The sequence below is a fragment of the Chiloscyllium plagiosum genome, unplaced genomic scaffold (genome assembly GCF_037043375.1).
Source record: "Chiloscyllium plagiosum isolate Xiang-an unplaced genomic scaffold, Cpla_swu_hap1 HiC_scaffold_43, whole genome shotgun sequence".
NCBI classification, from domain to species: domain Eukaryota; kingdom Metazoa; phylum Chordata; class Chondrichthyes; order Orectolobiformes; family Hemiscylliidae; genus Chiloscyllium; species Chiloscyllium plagiosum.
In genome coordinates, this window is record NW_028270181.1 from 33,677,119 (window position 1) to 33,691,821 (window position 14,703).

General features: G+C 44.5%; 2 protein-coding genes across 2 annotated transcripts in view; one reads left to right on the forward strand and one right to left on the reverse strand.

Moving 5' to 3' along the window:
• LOC122541735 (uncharacterized) overlaps nt 1-8,145 on the forward strand; it is a 121,760-nt gene extending 113,615 nt beyond the window's left edge. The window contains exon 4 of the transcript XR_006309663.2: nt 3,908-8,145. The gene's annotated coding sequence lies outside the window, so the exon portion shown is untranslated. The remainder of the gene's footprint in view (nt 1-3,907) is intronic.
• Nucleotides 8,146-13,134: 4,989 nt separating this feature from the next.
• On the reverse strand, nt 13,135-14,129 carry LOC122541736 (uncharacterized). The gene has a single exon (XM_043678625.2). It carries the CDS (start codon nt 13,873-13,875, stop codon nt 13,225-13,227), a length of 651 nt encoding a protein of 216 aa, XP_043534560.1. The 5' UTR covers nt 13,876-14,129; the 3' UTR covers nt 13,135-13,224.
• Between the last annotated feature and the right edge of the window lie 574 nt (nt 14,130-14,703).

The window sequence follows — 14,703 nt, forward strand, 5'->3', positions numbered from 1 at the left end:
CTTTTGCCTCACACTTTGAGGTTGAACTCTATCTGCCATTTCTCAGTCCAGATCTTCATCCTGTCAACAATCTGTTGCAACCTACAACAGCCCTCCATGCTACCCAGAACTCTACCAACCTTCGTGTCATCAGCAAACTTACTAATCCACCCTTCCACTTCCACATCCAAGGTCATAAAGAGCAGAGGTCCCAGAACGATCCCTGTGGAACACTACTGGTCACTGAGCTCCAGGCTGAATATTTACCATCTACCACCATCCTCTTGTCTTCTATGGGCCAGGCAATTCTGTATCCACACAGCCAGATTTCTGTGCATCCTATGCCTCCTTACTTTCTGAATGAACCTAGCATGGGGAACCTTCTAAAACGCCTTGCTAACATCCACTGCTCTACCTTCATCAATCTGTTTTGTCATGTCCTCAAAGAATTCAGCAAGGTTTGTGAGGCATGACCTGCCCCTCACAAAGCCATGGTGACTATCTTTAATCAAACTATGGTTTTCCAAGTAATCATAAACCCTATCTCTCAGAATCCTCTCCAATAATTTGGCCACCAAGGACATAATACTGACTAGTCTTTGTCCCTATGCCCTTTCTTGAATGACATTTCCCACCTGCAGTCATCTGGCACTATTCCAGTGGACAGTAAGGACACAAAGATATCGCCAAATGTGCAGCAATCTCTTCCATTGCTTCCTGCAGAAACCTTGGGTATATCCTATCTGGCTCAGGGGACTTTTCTATTCTTAAGTTTTTCAAAATTTTCAGCACATTCTCCTTCTTGACACCAACCTGTTTGAGCATAAAATCCTGTTTCACGCTTTCCTCACAAATATTAAAGTCCCTCTCGCTAGTGAATACTGAAGCAAAGTATTCATTAAGGACTTCCCCTACCTCCTTCGACCGCAGGCACAAGTTCCCTCCACTATCCCTTATCGGCTCTACCCTCACTCTGGCCATCCTCTTGTTCCCCACATACTGTAGAATGCCTTAAGATTTTCCTTAATCCTACCCGCTAAAGCTTTTTCATGCCCCCTTCTAGTTCACTGAAGTCCATTCTTCAGTTCCTTCCTGGCTATCTTTTAACCCTCGAAAGCCCTGTCCGATCCTTGCCTCCGCAAACTTAAGTAAGTTTCCTTCATCCTCTTGACCGGATGTTCTACATTTCTTGTTACCCAACGATCCTTCACCCTACCATCCCTTTCTTGCCTCAGTGGGACAAATCTATCCAGCACTATCACCAAGTGCACCCAAAATAACCTCCACATTTCCGACATTCATTTCCCTGAGAACATTTGTTCCCAATTTAGGTGTTCCAGTTCCTGCCTAAATAGCATTGTAATTCCCCCTCCCCCAATTAAATACTTTGCCATACTGTCTGCTTCTAACCCTCTCCATGACTATAGTAAAGGTTAGAGAGTTGTGATCACTATCACTGAAATGCTCTTCCACCAAGACTTCTGATAACTGGCATGATTCGTTGTCAAGCACTGAATCCAATATGGCCTCCCCCTCTAGCTGGCCTAAGAAGGGCTTATGCCCGAAACGTCGATTCTCCTGTTCCTTGGATGCTGCCTGACCTGCTGCGCTTTTCCAGCAACACATTTTCAGCTATCTACGTATTTAGTCAGGAATCCTTTCTGAACACACCTGACTAAAACTGCTCCATCCAAACTATTTGAACTAAGGAGGTTCCAATTAATATTAGGGAAGTTAAAGTCACCCATGACAACAACCCTGTTACTTCTGCATCTTTCCAAAATCTGCCTTCCAATTTGCTCCTCTTGTCTTTGTTGCTATTAGGGGGCCTGGAGAAAGCTCCAAATAAAGTGCCTGCTCCTTTCCTGTTTCTGACTTCCACCAATACTGACTCCATAGACAAACCCTCCTCAACGACCTCCCTTTCTGCAACTGTGATGCTCTCCCTGATTGCTATGCTACTCCCACACCTCTTTTACCTCCCCTCTATTTCTTTTGAAACATCTAAATCCTCGAACATCCAACAACCATTCCTGCTCTTGTGATAGCTAAATCTCCATAATGGCCACATCATAGTTCCAAGTACTGATCCACACTCGAAGGTCATCACCTGGTACATCTTGCTTTAAAATAGACACACTTCAACCCATCACGTTGACTGCAACTTTGCCCTGTCAACTGTCTATCCCTCCTCACAGATTCTCTGCATGCTGTATCTGGCTGTTGACTAACTACTTCATCCTCAGATCCATAGCTCCGGTTCCCACCTCCCTGTGATTGTTTAAACCCTCGTGAAGAGTTTGAGCAAATCTCCTGCCCAGGTTATTGGTGCCCCTCCAGTTCAGATGCAACCAGTCCTTCTTGTGCAGCTCACACCTTCCCCAGAAGATATCCCACTGATCCACATATCTGAAGCCCTCCCTCCTACACCAGCCCTGCAGCCATGCGTTCAGCTGCACTCGCTCTCTGTTCCTAGCCTCACTAGGCCGTGGCACCGGAAGCAATCCTGAGATTGCTACTCTGCTCGTCCTGCCTTTTAGCTTCAACCTAACTTCCTATGTTCTCTTTTCAAGTCCTCAGTCCGTTTCCTAGCTATGTCATTGGTACCGATGTGTAGCACAACTTCTGGCTGCTCTCCCCTCCCCCTTAAGAATCCTGTAGATTTGATCCAAGACATCGTTGACCCTGGCACCTGGGAGGCAGCATACCATCTGGGAGTTTCGTTTGCGACCACAGAATCTCCTGTCTGTTCCCCTAACTGCTGAATCTCCTCTCACTATTACTGTCCTATTCTCCTCCCTTCCCTTCTGAGTCACAAAGCCAGGCTCCGTGCCAAAGACCTAGCCACTTGAGGCTTTCCCCAGTAGGTTGTCCTCCCCAACAGCTCATTGATTTCCTTCATACCAATACACACCTTGGCAAGAGGAGAATGAGTAGTATCATGTTGCAAACATGAGGGCGGCACGGTGGCTCAGTGGTTAGCACTGCTGCCTCACAGCACCGGGGTCCCAGGTTCGGGCGACAGTCTGTGTGGAGTTTGCATATTCTCCCCGTGTCTGCGCAGGTTCCCTCCGGGTGCTCCGGTTTCCTCCCACAGTCCAAAGATGTGCAGGTTAGGTGAATTGGCCATGCTAAATTGCCCAAAGAGTTAGGTGCGTTAGTCAGAGGGAAATGGGTCTGGGTGGGTTACTCTTCTGACGGTCAGTGTGGACTGGTTGGGCCAAAGCGCCTGTTTTCATACTGTAGGGAATCTAATCTAATCTTAAAAAAACCTGGTGGCACCCCGACTAGCCAAGGCAATTCAAAAGCGAGTCAGATCCTGTTTGATATAAGTCAGCAAAATAATGCAGAGTGTAACAGGAAAAACTCCCTTGCCAACACGTCCATTTGAATGTATTCAGCTTGATTTTATTGAATTCCGCTCTAAATATTGCCTTGTTTTTATTGACTTCTTCAGGCTTTTCCCACTACTAATAACACAGCCTCAACGGTGGTCCAATTACTCTTAACAGAGATCATACCGAGGTTTGGAGTGCCTTGATAATTTAGTTCGGACAATGGCCCCCAATTTGTAGGGAAAGTTAACACAGAGCTGAGTGAAGCACAATATATTCAGCAGCAATTCCATTGTGCCTACTACCCCCAGGCGTCAGGCATAGTGGAGAGAGCAAACAGGACTCTTAAGACCAAATTGATTAAGCTAACGTGTGAAATGGGCCTGAATTGGTTGAATGTCTTGCCTTTGGCCCTGTACCGCATGAGGTTTACCCCACAGTCAACTACTGGGCTGTTGGCAGCTGAGATAATCTATGGCAGACCCAGTAGGACTGTTTGGGATACAGATACAAACCCACTTACCCGCATAGACTTAAATATTATGGGAGAGGAAATGCAAGCATACTTTCAGCAGCTAACCTCGTCTCTAAAGTTCCTTCACTCACAGGTCAGGAGCGCCTTCAGATCACCACCACAAACAGTAAACCAGGATTTAAGTGACCTGAATGAACTTCCCAAACTGCAGACAGGAGACCTTGTGCTGACCAAAAACTTGGACCGCCCCAAGCTTGGACACTGGTGGAAAGGATCGTACCAGGTGCTCCTATGAAAGCCAACTGCAGTCAAAGTCCAAGGACAAAGCAGCTGGCCCATTTAATTGACTGTTAACGATGGTACCCTCAAACAGCCTGAAAACTTCACTCGCAGCCTATGGTTGTTTGTTTTCTAAGACTCATATGTGTTTGCACGGTAATTGGACTGTATGTTACCCACTCCCCCGGTCAGTAGATGTGCTGTTTATTGCCATTCCCGGGTGGGACCCTCTTAACCGTGTGGGACCCGTGTGGTAGATACCTCAGATGCCCCCTGTGTAGGCCAGAGTGGGAGGCTTAGAAGGATGGCTTTGGGTCAGTGCATAGAGCTGATAAATTCAGATAGCACTCAGTTCCCCAACTACATGGGAGCCCGGTGAAAAGAAGATACTGCTTCCAACAACCCCACAAGCTTCTCGGGACGGAGATGGGGTTGTGCCTATGCCTTGGTTCCCACGAATGCCTCGTGCCCAGAAACAATGTACCCGCAGGCATTGCCAGGTCAGCCATGAAATGTTCACCTGCATCTGTGATGAGCAAAGGAGCTTACATGTTACTGCAGGACAGCAGTTCATTTGCGGGCATTACAACGGTACCCTTGTCAGCTCAGCCTTTTAATCATACCCTTTTTCTGATTACCAGCCGATTGGATCAGGTGGAAACTCCAGCCACGACAGGAGCTGGCGGTACATTCAGTTCGCAGCTGATAGCCAAAAAGCAAAGTGCTACCGGACCAACAGAGGGTTTGTGTTCCTTCTCAATGGGATCTTCACAACATCCACCCTGATTCTCCCCGTCCTATTCGCTGTAGGGACAGTAGAACTACTCATTGTCCTTTACCCACAAAATGCCCCTACCTATCGAGGATAGTAGCCTAATTGGTTAGTGAGAAATTCTGTGTGTACTGGAGGGACCCAGTAACTCTGGGATCCTCCCTGGGCTAAGGGTTCCTAGGGGCGCTGAAATTACCTCATTTGTGGGTTGACCATTCTCAGAAACAGTACCATCAGGGGATTAAGTGCGAATTGGCAGAACTAAGGATCTACGTACAACAGACCAGATATGCCGTTAACAATTTACTTGCCCAACAACGAGGCATCTGTACAACTGTGGGAAATAAATGTATTACCCAAATTACGGATGAATCTTACAACATAACACACACTATTCAATCCATTTAGCACCAGTTAGACAATCTCAGAAGGTATAAGGTTTGGGGGAACCTGGAGATCCTATTTGCTGTCCTACTCATTGTATGCTGCATCTCACTGACTTTTTTTAATAGAGTCCCTACAGAGTGAAAACAGGCCCTTCGGCCCACCAAGTCCACATTGACCCTCTGAAGAGTATCCCACCCAAACCCCATTACTCTACATTTATCTCTGACTAACACACCAAACCTACACATCCCCAAACACTATGGGCAACTTAGCATGGCCAATTCACCTAATGTGCACATTTGGACTGTGGGAGGAAACCCACGCAGACATGGAGAGAACGTGCAAACTCCACATAGATAGTTGCCCGAGGCTGGAATCGAACCCAGGTCCTTGGCGCAGAGAGACAGCAGTGCTAGCCACTGAGCCACCGTGCCATCCCATTATTTAATACTGGCTGCAGGATTGTTATGAATAAGCTACTAAGACCCTTCTCAGTCCCCATTTAGGGGAGTCATTATCATGGAATGATAAAAGGAAGGAATGTAATGTTCAAAGATTAAATGGAAATATCTTTCTGGACATTAATGTAATACTAAAGAGTTCGACTGCAAAACTGAACCTTCTGGAGGTGGGGGGGGGGGTTGACATTCTGTCTCACAAAAAACATGCAGAATGCAGATAACTATCCATTGTAATTCACACATCATTTAGACAGTCATTTGCTATTGCTCCCCTGCTATTGTAAAGTTAAACTATAATTCAATCTCTTCCATCCAGAAATGCTTTCTGGCCAGAGGTATATCGCACCTACATTGTCTTGGGGAATCACTGAGCCAGGAAATTATTTGCATAACGATTCCCCAGGATTAGGGCATTAGCATTTGCATTATCTCAGACGATTATCTCATCCTGCCATTGTACCTGGGGTAATATGTGACTGTGAGTGACAGGGGGTTGTCCTGAGAGGCATGTGGCTATGGGGAAGTGGCCAGAGCATCTGCAGCATTGCTAACTGCCTTGTATAAAGGGGATGTATTTTCTTTGTTCAGGGTCTCTCTTCTGACTTGACTTTGAGCACCCGCAAAGAGTATCAGAGGGGTTACCTAGCTTGTACAAGCTTTAATGAAGATTAACAGTTTGCAGAAGTTGGTGTGTGCAATTTGCATCTTGTGTGCGAAACTCGGGAAAAGAATTTAACAACACCATGAAGCTGTGTCCCCTAGTAATTGACCCTTCCACTCTGGCAGAAAGCCTCATATTTTGTCCATGTCAGTCTCAATCTTATAAACTTTTATCAGGTCATCCCTCAACCTCCTGCGTTCCAGTGAAAACAAACTTAGTCTATCCAAACTTTCTTCAGAGCTAAAATCCCCATACCAGGCAACATCCTGGTAAAACTTTGCTGTACCCTTTCCAAAGAATCCACATTCCCTGGTAGTGTGGTGACCAGAACTGTACACAATATTCCAAGTGTGACATGACTAAAGTTCTGTAAGGCTACAGCATAACGTGTCTATCCTATATACTCAATGCTCCTTCCAATGAAGGCAAGCATGCCATAGGCCGTTTTTACTGCCTTATTTACCTGCACTGCCACCTTCAGCGATCTGTGGACCTGTACAGCTAGATCCCTCTGTATACTCCTAAGGGTTCCGCCATTCACTCTATAATTTCCAACTGGGTTGACTGGGAGAAGTTATTATGATAACTTCACAAAACATTAATCACAAGATTTGTCCCAGTGCTTAATTTAGGGTTCATGATAACACATATTTACATAACAATATAAATGCAAGTTGTTGTCATTGTCTCACAGTTGTTAACACAGGAAAACCTCGCAAACCTGTTAATCGTCAAGCTTAGGTCTTCCCAACTCAAACACATCTGTATCCTGACTTTGACTTATTTTAAAAAACTGCTGCAATGGGGCCCCTCTTGTGGCACAGTGGTAGCGCCCCAACCCCTAGACCAAAGTACGGGTTCAAGTACCACCCACTCCAGAGATGTCTGAACAGGTGGATTAGAAAAATAGATTAAACATATAAAAAAAAGTAAGTGCTGCAAAAGAGCCTTGTAGTGTAAGATACCAAAAATGACATTTCCGACCAAATAATTAAAGGTTAACTAGATATCGCAATAAGCTATGGAGATTGAGATGGAGAGTGGAGACATTAGACTGTTTTGGAAGAAGATTGACCAGGCATGGGAACAAGATGTTTTGCAGCAATACTCAGAAGGGGCAATTCAGCACATGACATCAATCCAGCATATTATTATTATCGGGGACTTTTCAGTTTATTGGACTTCATCATTGGACTGGATTTGTGATGAGGGCTGATTTCTGACCAGAACTATAAGACCATAAGAAATAGGAACAGGAGAAGACCATTCCACTCTTTAAGCCTACTCTGCCATTTAATAGGATCATGGCTGATTCGACATTCCTCACATCCATTTTCTTGTCTTTCCCCATAACCCTTGATTCCTCTCTTGTTCAAGAATATATCTATCTCAGCTTTAAATATATATACAAGAACTCTACCCCCACTACACTCTATGGCAAGGAGTTCCAAGGCCCCTCAACTCTGAGAAGAAATTGAGATTGAGCTACAAATTCCAGCCATCATTGAGGGGTCCTCAATAGGTAAAAGGATGCGAATCTCACTTGTTTCACGTATCTTATGACCTTTTGTGAGGCACCTTGTCAAACATCTTCTGGAAATCCACACACAATGGGTGGCATGGTGGTTAGCACTGCTGCCTCACAGTGCCAGAGACCTGGGTTCAATTCCCGCCTCAGACAACTGTCTGTGTGGAGTTTGCACATTCTCCCCGTGTCTGCGTGGGTTTCCTCCGGGTGCTCCAGTTTCCTCCCAGAGTCCAAAAACGTGCAGGAAAGGTGAATTGGCCATGCTAAATTGCCCGTAGTGTTAGGTGAAGGGGTAAACGTAGGGGAGTGGGTCTGGGTGGGTTACTCTTCAGAGGGTCAGTGTGAGCTTGTTGGGCTGAAGGGCCTGTTTCCACACCATAGGTAATCAACACATCCACTGGGATCCCCCTGTGTAGTCAATATTTCAGCTGTGGCCTAACCAATAATCATCCTGCTCTTATAAACCATAACACAACTAACAAGGGCAAGGATCCCATTCTTAATCAATCTATTAACCTGCCCTGCCACCTTCAAAAATCTGTGGACAAGCACACCAAGAGCTCTCTGGTCCTCTGTGCTTCCTTTGGCTTTACTATGCGGAACCCCCTCTCAAATAAAATGTGAAAGGCATTTAGTAAATTTATCATTCTTAGTACAGGATAGAAATTCAGAACAGATCATTTTAATTTCTATTTGGCATTGTTCTTCTTTGGTTCTCAAAGTCTATAAAGCCGTGTCCCATGCACTCCTCCCCTCTCTGTTTCTTGCTCAAGATTCAGCTTCTAGTCATTTTACTTATTCTTTTCTTCTTGTGATCTTCACCTTTCCTGTCCTTAAACTGGTAATTCACCTGTGGCTCAATCCTTCACTCTGATTCTCCAAATTTAGTTGGTGCTTTGATCTTTAATAACTTGAAGATAGATATATATATATATATATATATACAGCTGCTGTGGTTGGTGTGGGCTGAGCAGTGCAGGGACGAGCCAATAGTGGTAAACACTGAGATTGGAGAGTGTTCATTGTTCAGATTCACTCTGAGACCATACTCAGAATTTATAAATCCTCTACTCCACTCACAATTGTGCTTGGGGTTGGTTGTCTTATCATTCAGGAGTCAAAAAGGGGCAGGGCTAGGCAGAGAGTGAAAGTTATACATTGCAGGATCTGGTGGCAGCTCTGTCTATTTCACAGAGTATGAGTGGTCAGCAGGGTAGGAAACGAAAAGAGACCCTGGGAGGACTGGAAACATCTTACAAAAGGTTTTGCATGTCATACAAGAACCCACATACCCTGAGTTTGACCCAAACCGGGTAACAGATATAGGCCTTCACAGGAGAAGGACATCATTGGCTAGGTCAGCATTTATTGCCCATCCCTAACTGCCCATAGGCAGTTAAGAGTTAACCACATTGCTGTGGGTCTAGAATCACATGCAGACCAGACCAGGCAAGGATGACAGTTTCCTTCCCTAAAGGGCATTAGTGAACCAGATGGGTTATTCTGAAATTCAATAATGATCATCATTTTTAGAATACAAATACCAGATTTTTTTTATTGAATTCAAATTCCAACATCTGCTGGGATTTGACCCTGGATCCCAAGAACATTTTGATTAACACCACTGTTAGGCCATTGCTTTCCCTTGCCACCAAGCAGACACTATTATCCGTCATTTTGATCAGGGCAATCTGTAACATTGCACATCTGCAGCTCTCCTTGGCCAGAAAGCTGGTGACGGTTTCTTTTCTGCCTGAAAGGGACAGAGTTTCTGTCAACTCCCTTACCAGGAGAGTTAATGGGAAATATTTGCAGACAGGAAATTCAAACCAAACACCATATCAAGATTTGACACAGTCACTCACAGTCACAGACCAAAATGAGTATTTTGTGTCAGTATTCACCCAGGAGAAGAATATGGAGGATAGTGAGATGTGTGGAGCGTGCTAATATGTTAGGTCATTTTGAGATCAAGATAGAAGTGGTACTGGGTCTCTTGAAGAGCATCAAGGTCCCCAGGGCCCAATGATATCTACACCAGGATATTGAGAGGGGCAAGACAGATTGTTGGGGCCTTGACCAAGATCTTTGTATGAGGAGAAAGTGAGGACTGCAGATACTCGAGATCAGAGCTGAAAATGTGTTGCTGGAAAAGTGCAGCAGGTCAGGCAGCATCCAAGGAGCAGGAGAATTTTATTCATTTTCTGAAGAAGGGCTCATGCCCGAAACATCGATTCTCCTGCTCCTTGGATGCTGCCTGACCTGCTGCGCTGTTCCAGCAACAAATTTTCAGCCAAGATCTTTGTATCTTCGCTATCCACTGGAGAGGTTCTGGAGGACTGGGCAGTACCTAACATTCCTCTGGTCAAGAAGGAAGATATGGATAATCCAGGAAACCATAGTCCGGTGAATCTCGCATTGGTGGTAGGGATGAAATTTACACACATTTGGAAAAGCATGGCTTAATTAGGAACTGTCAGCATGGCCTTGTGCAGTGCAGGTCATGTCTTACTAACTAGGTTTACTTTTTCGAGGTGACAAAAGTGATCAATGAGGGTAGAACAGTGCATTTTATCTACATAGATTTTTAGCAAGGCTTTTAAATAGGTATCTCATGGTAGGCTCATCCAGAAGGTGCATGGGATCCACAGTGATTTGGCCATGTGTGGATTTGGAATTGGCTTGCCCATAGAAGGCAGAAAGTAGTGGTGAAATTGTGTTTTTCTGGCTGGTGGTGTTTCACTGGGATCTGAACTAGGCCCTCTGCTGTTTGTGTTATACATAAATGACTTAGATGAAATTGTAGATGGGTTGGTTAGTAAGTTTACAGATGATACAAAGATCTTTGAAGTTGTAGAAAGCATGGAAGGTTATCTACGAATACAGCAGGATGTACATCAGTTGCAGGTATATATAGAGAAATGGCAGATTAGATTAGAATACCTACAGTGTGGAAACAAGCCCTTCGGTCTAATCAGTCCACACCGACCCTCCGAAGAGTAACCCACCCAGACTCATTTCCCTCTGACTAACGCACCTAACACTATGGGCAATTTAGCTTAGCCAATTCACCTGACCTGCACATCTTTGGACTGTGGGAGGAAACTAGAACACCTGGAGGAAACCCACGCAGACACGGGGAGAATGTGCAAACTCCACACAGACAGTCACCCGAGGCTGGAATTGAACTTGGGACCCTGGAGCTGTGAGGCAGCAGTGCTAACCACTGAGCCGCTGTGCCGCCCCAATCCGGGTAAGTGTGAGGTACTGCACTGTGGGAGATCAAATTGTAAGGACAAGTATACAGTTAATGGCAAGACCCTGAACAGCATTGATATACAGAGGGATCTTGGGTTTCAAGTCACTGAAAGTGGCCACATAAGTAGATACAGTGGATACAGCACTTGCCTTTATTGGTTGGGGAACTGAGTACAAGAGTCCAGGTATCACGCTGCAGATTGATAAGACTTTGATTAGGCCAAACTTAAGAGTATTGTGTTCAACTCTGGTCATCGCATTACAGGAAGGATGTGAAGGCTTTGAAGAGGTTGCAGAAGAGGTTTGCCAGGATGCTGCCTGGATTAGAGGCTATGAGCAATAAGGAGAGACCAGAAAAACTCAGGATGTTTTCTCTAGAGTGGTGGAGGCTGAGGGAACACGTGATAGAAGCTTAGAAAATTATGAGATGCACAGATCGGGTTGACATTCGGAATCTTTTTTCCAGAGTTGAAATGTCTAATGCATTTAAGGTGAGAGGGGAAAAGTTCAAAGAAGGCGTGAGGGGCAAGTTTTTTTTTTAAACACAGAGTGGTAGGAGTGTGCTGCCAGGGGTAGCGTTAGAGGCAGATACGATAGAGACTTTTAGATAAGCACATGAATAAGCAAGGAATAGAGAGATACGGACCAAGGGCAGCCAGAAGGGATTTGTTTAATTTGGTATCATGTACGACACAACATTGTTGGCCAAAGACCCATTCCCATGCTGTATATGTCTTTGTACTCCACTTTTGGCAAGGTGGCTCAGTGGTTAGCACCGGTACCTCATAGCATCAGATACCCAGGTTCAATTCCAGCCTCAGGTGACTGTCTGTGCAGAATGTGCATATTCTCCCAGTGTCTGCATGGATTTCCTCAGAGTGCTCCGTTTATTCCCACAGTCCAAAGATATGCAGGTTAGTGGAATTGGCCAAACTAAATTTCTCAGTGTCCAAGGATGTGTTGGTTAGATGTATTAGTCAGGGGAAATGTAGAGTAATACGGTAGGGGAATGGGTGGATTACTCTTCAGAGGGTTGATGTGGACTTGTTGGGCAAATAGCTTGTTTCCACACTGTAGGGATTCTAAAAATTCAGCAATATCTGAATATCAGACTTTGACATTGGAAGGATAAAGATCTGTTTGTTCTGTCCATGGGAAAATAATTTAGCATTCAGCATAACTGGAAAAGCACCAAGAGATTATAAATCATGCCAAGAACACGGTTGGAGAATACATTGAAGTTGTGAGGTTTCCTGCCTCTATTACACTCCCAGGCAGTGCATTCCAGAATCACACATCAGAGGAATGACAGACTATCCTGAGGGGAAGGACCAACACAGGCTTACCTGAATGATAGCTAAAGGTTAATTTATGAAGACAGGTTAAAGTGAACAGGCTCCTGAAACCTCCTATTTTAATCAAACATGTTAACCAATTTACCTTCAAAAGGCTACTTTTAAACAAAATAATATCTACCTTAAAATGGTAGAATCCAACAATTACAGAAATACATTTAACCTTTGCAAAACAATTATCACAATCTTTTTCAAATCAAAATGTAGCTCTACTGGTTGAGATTTAATCAGGAACAGATTACAATTTGACAGTATGATTTCAGCATTCACCGCTATTCGTCCTGACTCTAAACAGTTGTAAAGGAGCTTCTGTGCATGTCTAAAAGTCTGGACTATGGAATACCTGGCTGGAACACATTGCTTACATCTCAGAATTAACCCCACATGAGATGTTTGCTACCAGTGAAGAGAGATGAGAAACACCAAAGTGCTGTTTATCCCCCTCTGCGTGACGATGAAAGACCAAATTCATGCTGAAGTTTTATTTCTACTTTTCAATCCTCTCCTGACAGTGTCCTTTCAGAGCTACAGCCAGATGTTGTCAAGTAGTCAAGGGGGAAAGATCACACCAAATGTTTAAAACAGAACTAACCAATGTCAATTTTATCCACAATTTTAATATAAAATTTGAATATGGGGTTAACAATATCAGAAAGGAACTTCAACCACCTGAATAAACATAGTCTATTCTGTGCGTAATTAACACCAGGATCTATCCTACGACTATTGCACAATTACTTGTGTATTCGTTGGTGAGTCACCAGATTGGATGATCGAGTGAATCCCTTCCCACATACAGAGCAGGTAAAGGGTCTTTCCCCAGTATGTAGGCGCTGGTGCCCAAGAAGGCTGGATTTTTGTGTAAATCCCCTTCTACACACAGAGCAGGTGAATGGCCTCTCCCCAGTATGAATTCGCTGGTGTGTCTGCAGATGGGATGAATGGGTAAATCCCTTCCCACACAGGGAGCAAGTGAATGGCCTCTCCCCAGTATGAACTCTCTGGTGCTCCACAAGACTGGATGACTGAGTGAATCCCTTTCCACAGATGGAGCAGGTGTACGGCCTCTCCCCTGTGTGAACTCGCTGGTGTTTCTGCAGGGTAGAAGACTGAGTGAATGCCTTCCCACACACAGAGCAGGTGAATGGCCTCTCTCCAGTATGAGTGCGCTGGTGCGTCAGTACCTCAGTTCTACTTTTAAAACTCTTCTCACATGCTGAACATTGAAAAGGTCTCTTATCAGTGTGAACACGTCTGTGCGACAGCAGGGTGGATAACTGTGTGAATTCCTTCCCACACAATGAGCAGGGGAATGGTCTCTCCCCAGTGTGAACATGCATGTGCATATGGAGCTTCGATAGCTCTGTGAATCCCTTTCTACACATGGAGCAAGTGAATGGCCTCTCTCCGGTGTGACTGCGTCGATGAATTTCCAGCTGAGATGGGTAATTAAATCCCTTTCCACAATCTCCACATTTCCATGGTTTCTCTCCAGTGTGACTGCGTTGATGAGTTTCCAGTTCAGATGGGTAATTGTATTCTTTCCCACAGTCTCCACATTTCCATGGTTTCTCTGTGGTGCGGGTGCCTTTGTGTCTCCCCAGGTTGAATGATCAGTCGAAACCCTGTCCAAACATAGAACGGCACATATTTACTCACGTACACTGTGTGAGTGGTGTGATTTTTCTTTCAAGCTGTAAGCTCACTGGGATGCTGAAGGCTCTTTCATCTGTGTCCTGGAATACTCTCACTTGGGTGTGTATGTCAGTGCCTTTTGAGTCACATTGGCTTTTTAAAAATATTTAGCCACAGACAGCACAGGCAAACATTTGTCCTTCCACATTCAGATGTTGATAATTGAGTAGCTGTCAGATCACCACATGATTTTTGTTTCAATTTCCCAAACTACAAATCCTCTCTTTATAATACCCTGTAAAAGACATGTAAAAGGTCTTCACTATCGGTACAGGCCATAAATCTAGAATATAAAATTTGAGTTTCTATGGAATTTCTTCAAACATGTCATCCATTCGAAGTAAAAAAGAAGCAAAAATCAACAACTTCCCAATCACAACAAAATAAGCCTTTCCAATGAAATCAGGGCATTATTACCAGTCTCCTCGAGACATTCTTGTAACAATGCTATGACTTTAAGAGGTATAGTTTGCCCTTTTTTTGGAGCGGTTTAAAGACGGAGGTCTATTTCCATCTAA

Bases quoted from the DNA above. Each gene is read 5' to 3' on its own strand.
- LOC122541736 (XM_043678625.2), bottom strand. From the start codon at position 13,875: ATGTGTAGAAAGGGATTCACAGAGCTATCGAAGCTCCATATGCACATG.